Source organism: Bombus impatiens, unplaced genomic scaffold (assembly GCF_000188095.3).
Source record: "Bombus impatiens unplaced genomic scaffold, BIMP_2.2 scf_0442, whole genome shotgun sequence".
Lineage (NCBI taxonomy): Eukaryota > Metazoa > Arthropoda > Insecta > Hymenoptera > Apidae > Bombus > Bombus impatiens.
Window position 1 is genome coordinate 265,495 of NT_176861.1, and position 15,742 is coordinate 281,236.

General features: G+C 38.3%; 2 protein-coding genes across 2 annotated transcripts in view; one reads left to right on the forward strand and one right to left on the reverse strand.

The window, feature by feature from the left end:
• LOC100740344 (epidermal growth factor receptor) overlaps positions 1–15,742 on the reverse strand; it is a 174,899-nt gene that overhangs the window by 137,265 nt on the left and 21,892 nt on the right. The gene's annotated exons all lie outside the window — the stretch shown is intronic.
• On the forward strand, positions 7,878–8,571 carry LOC117151791. The gene is made up of 2 exons (XM_033321403.1): positions 7,878–8,031; positions 8,119–8,571. The coding sequence occupies exons 1-2, from the start codon at positions 7,884–7,886 to the stop codon at positions 8,343–8,345; spliced, it is 375 nt and encodes a 124-aa protein (XP_033177294.1). The 5' UTR covers positions 7,878–7,883; the 3' UTR covers positions 8,346–8,571.

Genomic DNA, 15,742 nt, shown 5'->3' on the forward strand with positions numbered 1-15,742 from the left:
CTGTCGCTGTCCTCGTTTTCCATCGCCAGTTTCGCACGACTGAACATGCCGATCGATGTGTACGTGTACCTCGAGGACCATCTGCTCGAGTTGTGCACGCGGCAGGTTCGTTTTCGGTTGCTCAGAAAGTGGGCGTGCTTCCTTTCCACCTCCCCTTCGCGTCTTTCGAATAATAATGAACGAACAAAAAAGAAAAGAGAGAAAAAAACTGCACGATGCAGAGTTCGGCGAGGCTGCGAAGCTCTCCGTGCGAGCTACGGGCACCAGATGATCCCCTTCTTTCGTGAAGCTGCTATCGAATGACATTTTCTTCCCATGCAAGTGTCGCTCATTCATTCGGAAGATCGACAACGGAAGCAGAATCCTGGATAACCCTTTCCCTAGCCCCTTGATCGTCGACACCTTTCTTCCGGATCCTCTGCTCCAACGAGGGCCGATCGGAACGAACGATAAGATTTCCGGTCGATTATATCCGCACGCGCCAATAGGAAATTAAACGAGACCGACGCCGAAGACGCTCTCGAGTCACGCCCTGTGACAAGCGAGACGAGAAGAGAAGAGACGACACGCAGAGACGATCGAATCGAAGCGGAGCTGTTTTTTCCGCAACAGGAAATCTCGAGAGCGATCGACGTTGATCATATTGTATAGGTGTTGTTACATTTAAAAATTTCAACCGATCGAAGAGGATGCAAGTTAAATGGCGATCGAGCATTGCCAGTAATACGGATCCAATGTCACGCGATTCAACGAGTATCGGCTTTATCACGAACACAAACACGATAGAAACACGAGGAATGAATTGGTTATTCGCAATCCCTGTTTCGATTAAATCGTTTGATTGCTTATCAGATGGTTGTATCGAGCTCGAAGCGACGTAGACATTGGTAATCTCGTATGTACATCCTGCCCACCTTTACTCGTAGCGTTTACGGCCATCTTGTCGACCGGTGATCCAACTCACGCGACATTTCCACCCTGACAGGTCGAAAAATTACGCGTTACGTTTGTGCAATGTCGTTGGTTGAATTATTCCAGTCGAAATTCGCGTCGGTCGAATTTATGCCGTGTTACCGTTTCGACAGACGAAACGTAACGCTGTCGGCGAACATTGTCATTAATTCTATGGAAACACGAGGTCGGGTCACGGTTTTATGTTTATTAATGGCGGAAACATTCCTGAATTCGCGTTGCTCCCGCGTACACACGGCACCAACGTTTCCTTTCGACTAACCTTGTGTTTTACATGTTCCTCTTTTAACCCTGATCGATAGCGCGATCAATACTGTAAATACACATTGTCTTGGCTCTCGTAAACCGTGGGATGTTTGGAAAATACCGTTAACTTCGCCGACTATCGAACGTTGTGCGAACCGAGTGTACCGTCTCGTATAAAAACTGGTACGAATGGCGAGGGATTAAATCATCGAACGTGTTTTCAAACTTTCAGACGTGTATCAGAACTAAACGATATTAGTGAAAATTAAGTCGACGAGCATAAAATAACTTGCATAGTATAGGTATGCTGGCAGAATTAACCGAACAATTTCTATACCAGGATATTTCTAGAAATTGAATACGAAACCAGGAAATTCAAGAATCCTTAGTTTTGAATTCAAAGGGTGTTTCGTGGTAATTGCACATTCTTCGATCTGCTTACACAGCACCAGCCAGGTCTTCCACCGATCTAGCTACAACCACAACGTGAAGGAATGTACTCCACCTATGAACCGCAGCCAGATAGATCCGAGTATTCAGTTCAAGTACTAATAGTAACAACGATATTACGTTAATACGACTATTCGTATGATATACGAAACTCGTAAAATTACTCGTAAGAAACTCGTGATGTTAATACGACCACGTTAAATAGACTCTAGCATGTAGCTTGATTAAAGCAAATTCTTTTATTTAAAGTTTCTCAAAATTCATGTTTTATTTGATATATTCGAAGACCGAATTTCGAATTTAAGATATTCGTTTAATTTAATATAAAATTTGAGGCAGATTGAAAACAATGTGCATAAAATTATATCGCGGTATACAGATTGGCAGATACAACATTACGTATATAAAATTTTCTATATTTTTATTTTGATCTTTCGGGATTTATAGAGCTATTTATCAGACCGAAGAATCTCGTTTAATTCTAGCTAACGCTACGTGTCAACAATACGACAGATAGAAAAGATAGACAGAACAACAAATGAAAAGTCGATGAAATTTATCGTTCCGCTAAATTTTTCACGATGTAAGATGCTCCGCTGATACATTTCTTACATGATCTTCGTAGGCAATATCAGTGAAATTACATGGTGTTTAAAAAAAGAAAACGAGTTCTGTCGAGATTCGCAACGGTTTCGTCTATCTGATCTAAACGGACATCATCGCTATATTTCACCCGTTTCATGCCACGATCCAGCGCTCATGTCTTTCAATTTAATCGATTCTCGGCATCCCGCGTCGTTCTTTCTTCTTTTCCTCTGGCTCACGCGCGAATGTATACATAAAGTCGCGGTTCATAGCGCATCTGGTTTGAATTACGGTTCATACTTTTTATGGGTCCGGATCGCAGGATGATATCCTATGTTCGTCTACACGTCGTTACGCCACCGTAACACGTTTGTATATTCAGAAGTTTATGTACTTTTCTCTCTCCATCGCTTCCTCCGGCTGCGATATACTCTACATCGCGAATCATTACCAAGTAACATGTACAATTTCATTGATGGTATCGCTGTGCTACGTGATTGGCAGTGACAACTAATTAAAAGTAGTATTTTTGTGGTTTGTGTCTCTTAATAATTTACGACCTAGAGAAAATTTAATGTTTCGTTACAACTTCGAATTGTCGTTTCTCAGCGACATTTTTAATATGGATGGTAACGTCGTTAGATGAGGCAATTCTTTTGTCGATTGATTTTCTTGCTGATGAGCGGTGGTTGAAGTTATTTCAAGGACCATGTGATTCAGTAAGTACGTTTTCATATTTGCATAACTATTCGCCATCTCTTAACAAGAGAATCCGACATAATCAATGTGACATAATCATATAATCTTTTTAATAATACATAAGATTCAGTAAGTACGTTTTCATATTTGCATAACTATTCGCCATCTCTTAACAAGAGAATCCGACATAATCAATGTGACATAACCATATAATCTCTTTAATAATACATAATCTTCTTTTAGTAACAAATAATTGAAATTGAAAATGTAGCAACTGATGTTGTTTACTAAGCACATAGCAAAGTTATAACTTTGAGATCACATTCTTCGCTATTCATATTGCGGAATGTAACAAACAAGCAGCTATAATTACAATTCGCCTGCAACCGGTCACGAGTAATTGCTGCTTGTTTGCATATTGAACAATGCTTAATAATGGTTTTAAGGTGATACTAAATTCTTCGGTTGTACGTCTCGAGGTTAAAGATATATGAATAAGCAAGGAAGTGTAACGATATATATATTGTATAAACAATGTAATTGAGAAACGTTTGAAGTTACAAAACTCAGCCGTCATTACATCGACGAAAAAAATATAAAAATTGTTTAAGTGGTATATAATTGAAATATCGAATAGCCGATCATCAAAATCCGAGATAAGTAGTCAGACGGACGCACGACAAAGAAGAAAAAATCGAGGAACCTTAAATGAGGAAGGTTTTTCGTAGGGTCTAACGGAGCGAAACCAGTTAAAACCAGAAGGGTCAGTGTCGAGGAGGAGAAAAAGTCGATCAATCGGAGCGCCGGAGGGAACGTGGCGCGAATCCACGGAATCTTTTGAATTCTTTGTCGGCGCTCTGGGAACTCGAGACCCTCGGCTATCAAGGCAGCTTTGTAAGAAGGACGAAGGAGACGACGTCTATAGGAAGGAACAGAAAGAGGATGAGGACGAGAATGAGAAGGTGAAACGCGAGCCGACATGAGAACACCTTCGTGAAAGAGTCTGTGACCAATGACGCATCATCGTCACCCGTTCGAATTGCCTCTTTCATATTTATCTCTCTTCTCGTGAACACCACTTACTCTGTAATTGCTATTTCGTGCAAAACTGTCGATCCGTGAACTGGTCTTACTGGAAACTGGTCTCGAGAAAGATGATTTTTATCGTAAGATCTGGTTCTGTTCAAAAAGTAAAACGTTTTCCTTGCTATCGATGATGCAGAAAAAATTGGTTTCGGAGAAGCAGTTATTTAAAAAGGAGCAAATATCGTAATTATTCGTCTCGGGATTCCTTTCATCGTATTCGCTGCTATTAAAACATGTCTACCTTGTACTTGGGCGGTCTTGCATAATTAAAGTCGTATTACTAGCAAATTTTTCAAGTCATAGGATAATTTTCAATCGTTGAGATTTATCGAAGAAAAACTTTCAAACAATTTGCATTTCAGCGACGTAGCTTCGTCATCGAAAACCATTACCACGCGATTTTTCGTCGCTTGAAAGACAATTCCCATTCGTTTTTTCGCAAGGCTGATGTACTTTCAGTGGCATCCATCACCGTGCATTCGTCATTGCATTGTAACGCATTTAGCAGTCTATAATCAGCATCGATTATTGCGCAACCTCCAGAGGTTCAGCATCTGTGATTGAATACACTCCACTTTACGCAGCCCCGTTGAAAGCGCAGATGTTATCTCGAGGCTGCGTTGGCCGAGACTCGATTGTGCACCAAATTGAAAACTTGGATCAAAATGGGCCGAGCGAAATGTCACCGCATTAAAACAGACACTCGCATGTAACGGTCTCTTGATTGAACAACAAAGACACCGTATGCACCAGCAATGGAGTGGCCAGCGTGTCTACCCTCGCTTTTATGCTAATTGCACTTAGGTCCCGGAAAAAGGCAAAGCGACGCGTTCTACAGCCGCGGATTCGATTGCGTGGACCTCGCCTGATTTACGTATCCTTGAACAATGTATACACCGAACTTTCACGAGACACCTGGTAACTCGTTCGTTCGTTCGTTCGATCGGGCTATCGCAATTTTTCCAATTAGAAAATAGACACTGACTAGTCTGATGTTGGCCGTTTATTAACGAGCCACTCGCGAGCTGATTTCTGATATAGGAGTTGAAACGGTTGCGTCACGGTGGTTTATTGCTATTCCACGGTTTTCCAACGCGAGACACTGCAATTATCGATACCAGATCCACGGGAGAAGAAAATATTTCAACTTGGAATACGTTACATCGAAATAACATACGTTGGTTCGACTAATAACATAGAAAGAAAGTAAAGACCGGTATTTGTTCGAACGTTTCGTTATTTGATAGAAATTCATAGTAAAAGTGGTAAAGTCTTTTCGAACAACGAAACACTTTCGCGAGTCACTGAAAGTAGCTACGCATACACAAGCCACGAGACGAATCGTACAAAGGTACGGTAATGACAGAACGAATTATAAAATTGTATAAAATCGCGCGCTTGAAATTTCCTCTATAGCATCCTATTTCGTCCTTTCCACGCTGCTAATGGTATGAAATCGCATTTATATGAATTTCTCCTTCAAATTTACCGCGAACTCATCGCGTAATCGAATTTTGCAACGCAGAAATGTCATCGAACGTTAATGGCGCCGCGAGTACACGCCTCGGCTTTCTACGATTGCCGTTTCCTCTTCAGAAGTTCGCTCGATTGTTCGATCGTTGCGCCGCAGCGTTCTCAGTAATATGTTTTCAACATACGATGGACGAACACTGAGCGACGAATCGAGCATTATTCGAATCCAGATTCGCAGCAAGGAATGATATTCACGCGTCGAGTAGCCTTTGCAACAGTCTGACGGGCTTCGTGTCGCGATTTCCGTTCGTTCACCGGAAATCGAGTGAAGAAAATAGGAGAACGGCTACGAGGGCAGGCGCGAATTTGCCGCAGAACCTGTTCACGGCTGCTCGACGCGGAATATGTCTTAGACGCTGTTGGAATATCGCAACAGAGGATGTCGTTACGTAAGATACGGGTGCGCAGAGGGCTCGTGCCTTGTAAAACTGTTTTTACAAGGAAAAAGAAGGTCCGAGCCTAACGAGCTCCCGTAACGGAACACAACCAGAGTACTTTGTAAAAAACTCACCGTGATTCGTCCCTCGAATTTTTGCTTATTACCCGACGCGTCGCGAACTATCGAATTTCAGGAGTTTGATCGTCGTTACTGTAAGCGAAATCGGCTCTCTCGAAAATCCTTACTCTTCTATTCCGTATATTTATAGAAGTATGTTAAACAACATTTTTATTTACATGTCATTTTTCATCGCCGTGCCCTTTACGGCCGGATTATTTTTTTCAGGATTATCGTTAATCGAAGGTCGACAAACTCGCCAGCGATGATTATAACGTCCGTTCGCAAGAAGATATAGCTGATACTCTGCTATGACAATTAAAATCCACGGGAGATAGTTCCATGGAACGTAGCGAACCTCGTTAGCGCGACATATGTCCGCTTCAGGTAGACGAGCACATAGTGAAATGGTTAGGTTCCTGACCGAGAACATTAAAAAGTTAACATCGCACGATTTGTTTCTTGAATGGGAAAGACACGAATCTGTGGCGACAAACCGAGTTTGTAGCGATTTAATTTGACTGATTTTATGCATAATTTGTGGCAGAGGTAATATTAATAATAGACACAAATGTCTAGTTGTAATTTAGATATAGAATCTATAAAATTTTCTAACTCACTACCTTTCTCCAAATTTCTCCAAACCACTCCTTTCCATCTGTAGCTACGTACATACTTTATGAAAACTAAAGCATTTAGAAACGTCTGCAAAACCTGTACACCAGTTCCTGTGTTCAAACGTGCTCGCTCCACACAAGCACCGAGCAATCGCGTGACACACGTGAAACGACGATCTTACTACCATCGTCGTTTCTTTCATTCAGACATCGGTTCGATGTGATTGGACCTGAAGGATCTCAAACATCTGTATCCTGCAGGAGACTGTGAATGATCTGAGAACGGCCTCGACGACTTTCACTTCGATTCTGCTAGAAGTGGAACGGACGCAACAAGTGGTTTCACATGTACAGATATATTAGCCTTCGATTTCCTATATTTTCAGTCACGTTATTGCTTTCGGATATTATTTCTGTTCATTTTTACGCACTAGAATCAACAAGAACTGCAAAAATTCCTTCGCTTGTAAGTCAATCTTGTTCTTTCTAGCGAACTATTTCATTAACCTTTTACTAATATTCCGTTCTTATTATTTCTTAACCCTACGGTTCCTAAAATTTGTATGTTCCAATCTTACACTAGTTTCAACCAGCAAAAATATCCTTAATATCTTAAAAGAAACTTGAACTTAAAATTGAAACTGGAAATTCAAAGTAATCCGGGAAGAATCGCGTAGTAAAATAATGCATAAAATGTATTAGAATAACAGGTATATAATAAAAGCTCGCACGAATTAGGAACGTAAACAAGATTTCCGTGACTTAAGAAAAGTTAAAAAATTCATCATAGTGCTATAAATATTACAATTCCTTTGATATTCATAAAATCGTAATATCTACATTGGAGAACAAATAATGACGGAAAAGATATCAGGTAAATCGCTGCTATTCTCTTTCATAACCACGATATTAAAAAGTAAATAATATAAATAATTATAATATAAATAATATAATAATAATAAAAATTATATAAATAATAATAAAAAATTATAAATTAAATGTTTCCTTTTCGCAATACCCGCCCTTAATGGGTTAATATACATAACGATTTTTTCATATTATTCCAATCTTAACAAAAATCTTAACGATAGAAAATCATGTTTGAGTAGAAAATTACCGAAAGAACACAACAGGGTCAATCAACTTGGAGTATATTCGAATTAATTATCCAAGTTGTTCCTCGTAACCGATTTTATCGTATGCCAAAAATATCCGAAGTCAGTCCCATTAATTGGAAGGTAAAGTGTTTCCAGGTTTGTAAGAAACGAGGAGAAGAGTCTAGAAATCCACTAATTTTCGACTGGCGCGTACGATTCACGGTCGAGAACCTCAGGTGTACCCAGTTCGGTAGACATACCCATACGAAAATATATACGAATCCCTTCTCTTCTAAGTCGTACGACGTGGTTAACCGGTCGGTTTACATGTGTACAGGTTATTCGAGGCGTGGGCGATCCAGAACGAGTGGCAGCGCGCAAAAAGAAAGGAAGAAGTCTGGATGGGCTAAAAGATATCAATCGCACGGCACCGAAACCCCGACGGCGTTCGTGAAACGCGAACGTCACGTGCAATTAAGCATCTATAAAGCTAAATTATTTATTCATTACCGGTGTTTTGCAACGAACCAGAAGATTTGTATCTGTCATTGTGCGATGCGTTGAAGTTTTATTATTATTTGAGTGTTTCGTTTTATTTTACTCTTTAACAGTATATTTCATGTCAGTCTTATCTATTAGTTAGTCTAGTGACGAACAGTAATGTAAAAGTTTAATTAATATTTGTATTCGACTTGAACTTAAATTGTACGTACAGGGAGAATAATATTATCTTAAAAAACACCTAATAGAAAAGCTCATCCAGTCACGATGTATAGACAAAAAATCGGATCTATCCGTTCTAAAGATCGCTCGTATCTTTGTGTCGGTTAATTTGTAATAAAACTTGTTGCGTTTAATATTCCGCTTGTGTTTCTCTTGGATTATAAATTTTGTCCACGCAAGATACCCGATATGATGTAACATCGCCAAGTTATCAAACTGAATTATCTCCCAATTTATTAGCGATAATTGACGTTTTCCTATTCTACATCCATCAATCATGCGAAACAGCCGGCCCCGTAGAAGTTCATAAAATTGAAAAATATGTCACGAATGGTTATCGAACGTAGAAATCGACGCAGAAGCTGGAATATTGATGAGAGAAAAAACGAATTCACCTCCGGTATTGGCAATTCGTGCAATCGTATGCGTGTTATAAATAATCGCGCGAATGCAGAAATTATACAGACGAAGAAAAATTCGATGGTGCAGACAGGCGTTATTTTCTTGGAATCCTGGTCGCTTGCTTGCCAACCGATCGTTTCTTGATCTCGACACGTTTACTTGGCTGTACGCTCCGATCGTAGTAGCGTGTATTTTCAACAGCCCACGAGAATACTAAGTATCTTTGCATTGAGTATTCCTGATATGGAGACCGAACGTTTAAACGTGTGTCGCCTTCGATGTAGATTTCCAGAAAAAACACCGGCGAATACGGGATTTGCTAACGTTTCGCACGATTCGAACTCTCTGAAAGATTCTTCCGACGTCAAGAAACGTATAGACGATAAACTCGCTCACAAAGGAAGCTGAGGGTTTTCCGTGTAAATATCGGATGTTTTTTAAATATCGTATCGCGTATGTTTTTACGAGAAAGAATTTTAAGTTCAACTAGAGCTGAAGATTATAATACATTTAAAGACGTAAAAATGCGCAACACGTAGACAACATGCGAAGATATACAAAATATACGTATTAGAGTTGTAACATGGGTGGAATAAATTTCCGCTTAGGTCTCGTTTCTTTAATTGTGCACATAAAAATATAAAAATATCGAATAATATCTGCATCCTCTGATTAAATAATGATTCTAAGAATTTTATGCGTAAACACGGACGCACATCGTTAAATTTATACATGACAAATTTAATATGATAAAAGTATCCGGGATATTTTCACGAATATCATGTTAGATATCGTAAGGCTGCGTAAATGATGAAGTACTATCTAAAAATAAATCGTTGCAACTGCACAACGGTTAAACTTAAACTGTTATGTTTAGATCGGAAGTTTAGGAGATCGAATTGCAAAATTCTTCTTCAAGCAAACTTAACACTTCAGTACTTTTTGAAAATTCTTAAAATGTATAGTTATTCCAAGCTTCTACTTGGTAACGTCCCGATATCATCGATAAGTAGATCATAGAACGTAATTATTTCATAAAATAATTTAACCCTTTCACGTTAAGCGATACCTTAATAATTTACTACTTTCATAAGTGTTTTGCTAAGTTATTAAGTAACCAATTATTATTAAGAACGAATATAGAAACAAGCTCTCTTACAAGCTAATGAAAATTCGTCTGGAAAGATTAAGCGACCTCACACGTAAGATGTTGTACTTCAATAAAGAAGAGAAAAGAACAAAGCGGACGTATTAGAACATTCTGAAACAGGGTGGGATTTTGTAAGCGCCTTGAAACGTGTAGGTATGAATCGACCAGTGAGAAAATGTTGAAGGACACACTGGACATAGTCAGGGTAATATCTCGTGGAACATCATTACGGAAACGACCAGTTTTATCTCCTCGGGAAGAATCGCATAAAGCGGGTCGTGTGTGTAATCCGTGCCGTGCAGCCTTTATCATCAATGGAAAACAATCAAGAATGAGAGGCTTCTGAGGAAACGGTTTCGTATATGCAACGCTGTAAAATAATCCGTTGCATCTGTGCAATTCACTCACTTGCCAACTTCTGAAAGACTTGATTATTTACATTATCTTAGTAAATGATGATAATGACGAAAACAACGATCGCTTTCTTTCCACTTTTCAATTAAATTCACGAACCCGTTTGACATCGGTGTGAGAAAAAAATCTAATAGTTTCGACCGAGACCCGTATCTCTGGCCAGCGAAACATCTCGCGCAAACTATATGGGCCACTTATGGAATTCTGAACGGTAATTAAGATATTTCCTTAATTAGCGGCCAACACTGGCCGCGGTCAGTTACTTGGAGTAAGGACGGCGATTGAATTAGTACCGCTGCTCGGTTATGCTCCGTAAAGTGCAACGTTAAAAAAATAGGAGATAACGGGGGCCAAGCGGCAAGGAAATAATTAGCTGAAATTCATGCCATTTCTCGTTTAAATTGACGTCATTCTTATATCGAAAATTATCCTTAATAACAGGTGTAAGAAAACAATAAACTTTAGAATTTTATTATTGGTACAGTTATCATAATGTGCTATATCATAATGTGCTTGATACGGACAAGAGCGTGAGAAATATCAAACCGACTTGAAATATAGAAATATCGATATATTAGTATTAGTTCCTCGCTAAAATTGTCTCTTTAAATTACGACAGGATTGCTGAAACGAACGATGCTAACATCGAAATTACGTAAAAATCGTCGTACGCGCTTACGCAATTGTAAGAGTGAAAATGCATCGACACAAAACGATTTCAGTTTCTGATATATCCCCATATTGTCTTCTGAAATGTTTACCAACTTCTCTACACGCGAATGGTACCAACCACAAAGTAATTGAAATTCATAATGCTTATAATCTAATTTAACTGGTCTTACACGGGCATAATTAATTTTTGTATTAATATAGCGTAGCTAATATAACAGCTATATTCGTGAAATAATTATAGCAAGAAGAAAAAATGCCCAATTAAATTTAAATCGCAATAATGAAAGAAAAAAGATACATGCTAGTCATGGCCCATAGTTGGAACCAAAGGAGAGATTCTCAAGTACCAGGTTAGTTAAGTTTATGTCGTTATCGGTTATTATTTCAGATAAAGTTGATTTAACGAGACTCTGAAATTAATTACAATTCGATGCAATGCCTGTAACGACCACAGGGTTTTATACGGTTGCGGGTGGCATTGAAGATTATCGTTGATTGAACATCGCGCGGCCGATTGAGAAATACTTGAGGATATAATAGCCCTGCCCACGATACCCATAAATCACGGAGATTGTCAATTAATAACCTGTAATGGATGTTGGAATCGAAGAACCATCACTTTATCTAATGATTTCGAAGAAACCGAGTGATTGTTCTTGAAACTGGACCGCACCGGTTCGTTAATGAGGTAACTCGAACGATTAACATCGTGTAACGTGAAATATAACAAGTAACGTTAAAATTTTCCTTCCTTCCTATCACGACATTTTATTTGAACTGCTTCCTCAGATCGTTATTTCTATTTTTATACCATAAACAATTAACATTTCAAAAGTCAACGTTGCATTTATAATATTCTTTTTGCTTATAACATTATGACAAACTATTTTGTTTAGTCACAGAAAGAATCAGAAATATATTTCGCATCCCTAATTTGTAAAGTGAGCTTTTTAAAGCATTATTATAATTTATTTTTTGTATTTTGATGAAACGCTTCTCTTATCCTTTTTATATTTCGTTTACACAAAATTTATATACAATTTCATTGCTCGGTTCATAATGAACCTTTAAAATATGTCTTTGTAAACCTTAACTTCTACTATGTAACAGTATAACTATACGTGATGAAATCTTTACAAACGAACCAATTATGTTATTAACCTATTGTTGCTGATAAATCATTGTACACGAGTAACCTTTCATTACATCTGTCTTCGGAAAGTAATCGCAGCTCGAGAATGACGAGTATACAAATCCCTTGATTGTCGTTGTCATTCAAGGAAAATGCTTTCTGGCAAACAAGTTACCTTCGTAATACCGTGTCATTAATTTCATCGCTACAGTTTGGGGTATAATGTCTACCTGTCCTCGTTAAGTATGCGTAAAGAGTGCGTGGGTCGTGTACCGGCTAAAGCGTCTCGCGCATGACAATCAACGTGTAAAGCGAGCTTAATGGATTCGCGTATCTCGTTTAAATCGTCTTCCACGTGAACTTTCGAGCTTCGACGGTCTCACACGCGAAGTCTTAACTGATTAGATTCTTCGACACCCCATTATTATCGACAAGAAAAAGACAAAGACGAAGACGGGCGAGCAAGATAGTAAAACATGCAACGAGCCATTTCCCTCTCACTTTAGGAAATTTCTCTGTATAGGAAAAAATTATACGAACAAACACGAGCCTGATATCGATTTTTATCTTTTAACGACAAAATGTTACACAGGCATAATTAGAAAATTAAAGCGTAAACAGTCAACAAATTTATTAGAAATATAATTCTCTTCAGACAAGTAATCACTTATAAGCATAAATAACAACGTACCTACTGTGGCTCACGAAAGTATGGACACTTTATTATAGGTATAATCGTAAAAATTTTACGATTATGTCCATACTTTCGTAAAATTTTTACGATTATACCTATAATATAACATTTTTTGAAATTTATATCTAGACGTATTTATATTATCAAATCTATCAGGATATTCCCTTCTTCGATCATTTTATATCAAAATACTTTCTTTGTATTCATCGAGTAAAAATCAAGAAACTAACAAAAATAGGTCGAAATGAAAAGAAAAAAGTGTAAGGAAAAAGTTAAATTTTATATCTCATAAAAAAACCTGACCTTTATGTTTACATCACCACGCTAACGAATGCCAAAGGGAATGAACGCATTCGACAACAATGTTAACGAACTAGACAGCTTTCTCACATGGCTCGACTAGATTTTCCAGGCTAAGCTGGGACACAGGTAAAATTCTTCATCGTGCATTCCTCAACGTACAAGATAATCCGATCGTTCCTGGTGGGTATCAAGTATCAAGTATCAAGATCTTCCTTGTCCATGTTCCTTGTCCTGTATGTTCGTTCGTCTAGCGAACGTGATTTAATTATCAACCGAACAATTAACAAATGAAACCCATATTTCCAACTAAAACGTTTATTTGCGTCCACTTAACTAGCAAGGGTTGATAATGATACTGAGAGCGCCCAACGCTCCGAGAAATTACCATCCGTCACCGTGTGAACAGGGCCTAAGGTGAGCTAGCGGCAGTCGCTTGGTTCCCAACAAGCAAGAAATTCCGTTACAGGGCCGTATCCATCGCGAGTTGTCGCTTCCGTTTCAGGTCGACGTACATATGTATACGAAACCTGTTCCAGCTCCGAAAATGCAGCACGTACTTCCTTCGTATTCAAAAATACTCGCTTTATTTCGTTGCAGTAATTATCCGCACGTCATTTCGTTCGGGGACCTGGCGCGGTTACGCCTTCATGACACTTCGACTCGATTATGGTACCCTTTTTTGTTCCGAGCACGTACGTTCGGTACTTCTGCGAAATATCATTATCTCCTGCGGATTGTTCGCGATAACAATGACACGAATACGTGACCAAAATTAAGGTAACAAGCAAGATAAATAATTTTATCGCTCCGCATAAACGAATATGCTGAAGAGGTGAAACAGAGTTTTTAACAAATCGATTAATTGACAAATTAAGTAATCGAATACTTAATCCTTTGAGGTTCCTGCTTTGATCGCGTAATATTTGGGAAATGTATCGATGATACGAATAGACAAGTGGGAAGTTATTACATGAAAATTGTGTAAACTCCACCGGTCGGTGGTTTCTCCTTCGAGGTTAGTGCCGAGGTGGATCGCACTCTTTTCTTTCTCAGAAACCTTCAGGACGTGGGAAGCGAAAGGCAGGGGCTTCGAAGTATGTTGCACATGTGCCAAGAAATGGGTGGCGCCCAACCATGTGGCGAGAAGAGCATTGTAAGAAGTAAAAAACGTGACACTCTGAAGGATAATTGAACATTTCCAATTAGTACAATTCCTTTTCGTTCCTTTTTCCTATCAAATAAACGATATCCATGATATATCCTCGGGAAACTTGAGGACATTAATGAAACTAATTTTAATGACAGATACATTTCTTCTACCATAAGAAATAAAGTTCACATTGTAATAATTATAACAGTACTTTAGTATAATTATAAATCACGTACCATTGACGATCGTGCAATAACATGTTTCCGTGTTAACGTTCAATGAATCAAACCCTATGTTTAATAGCGCTACCTCACTCGTGAAGCGTGTTCAGAATTTTTCTTCTTTAACCTCATACCTTTATCACGGTTTTTTCTTTTTCATTCTATTCCACGTTCGACCAACTTCCCACTGCAGGAATAGCAGCCTGTTGCTTCGCTTCACTTTGGCTCGCTTCCCACACGAGATGTACGCGTATGCATGCATACGTCGTTTTTACATATAGACACGGAAGATGATGCAAAGTGTTAAAAAAATTGCTTTGTCTTCGATTGATCTTTATATTCTGAGTACCTGGTAACATATATGTAGATCTATGTATAGGATATAATTACTTATATATACATTTGAACATATTTCACAATATAGAGAATATATCTCTTTTTAATTAAACCTACAAAGTATTGCAAAAAGATCAGTAGCCAATCAGTAATATTATGACAATCGATATTTTCGAAACATTTAAGAGATGGAAGTAAACTTGCGTTTAATGTTTAATAGAGAGAGAGAGAGAATTTTGTTTAAATAGGACTAATTGACAATATCTTAAATTTTGAAGAATATGACACTTCATATTTTTCTCTTATGTTCTGCAAATGTTTGTTCGTTCGTAATTTTGAGTTTTATATTACGCCCAGAAAAGGGGAACGATAAATCTCGAGGAATTCCAAGTAAAAATGCTATTAAAAATAATACTCTTTAAAAGAGAAAAACTTATGGTATTTACTTGTTTGTAACTGTTCGTCTCGCTCTTAGAGCAGGTATACTAATTAACGTTTCCTTTGAATGAGATAATAATTTCCACGTCGGCTTTCCTTTACTAAACCAGCCATTATATTTTCCGTAAACGGTATAGAATACTTTGCACTCGGTGATTGTCAAGGATTTTCCTGGTAGCTTTATGCGGAAATTGTTTTTTATTCTGCGACAATCGGTTGCTTTACATGCAACACTTATCGAATGCACCTTCATAGGCCAGGAATTTTAATGAATTATATCTTAAAATTACACACTATGGAGAATGAGATAATTCTCGAGATTCAAA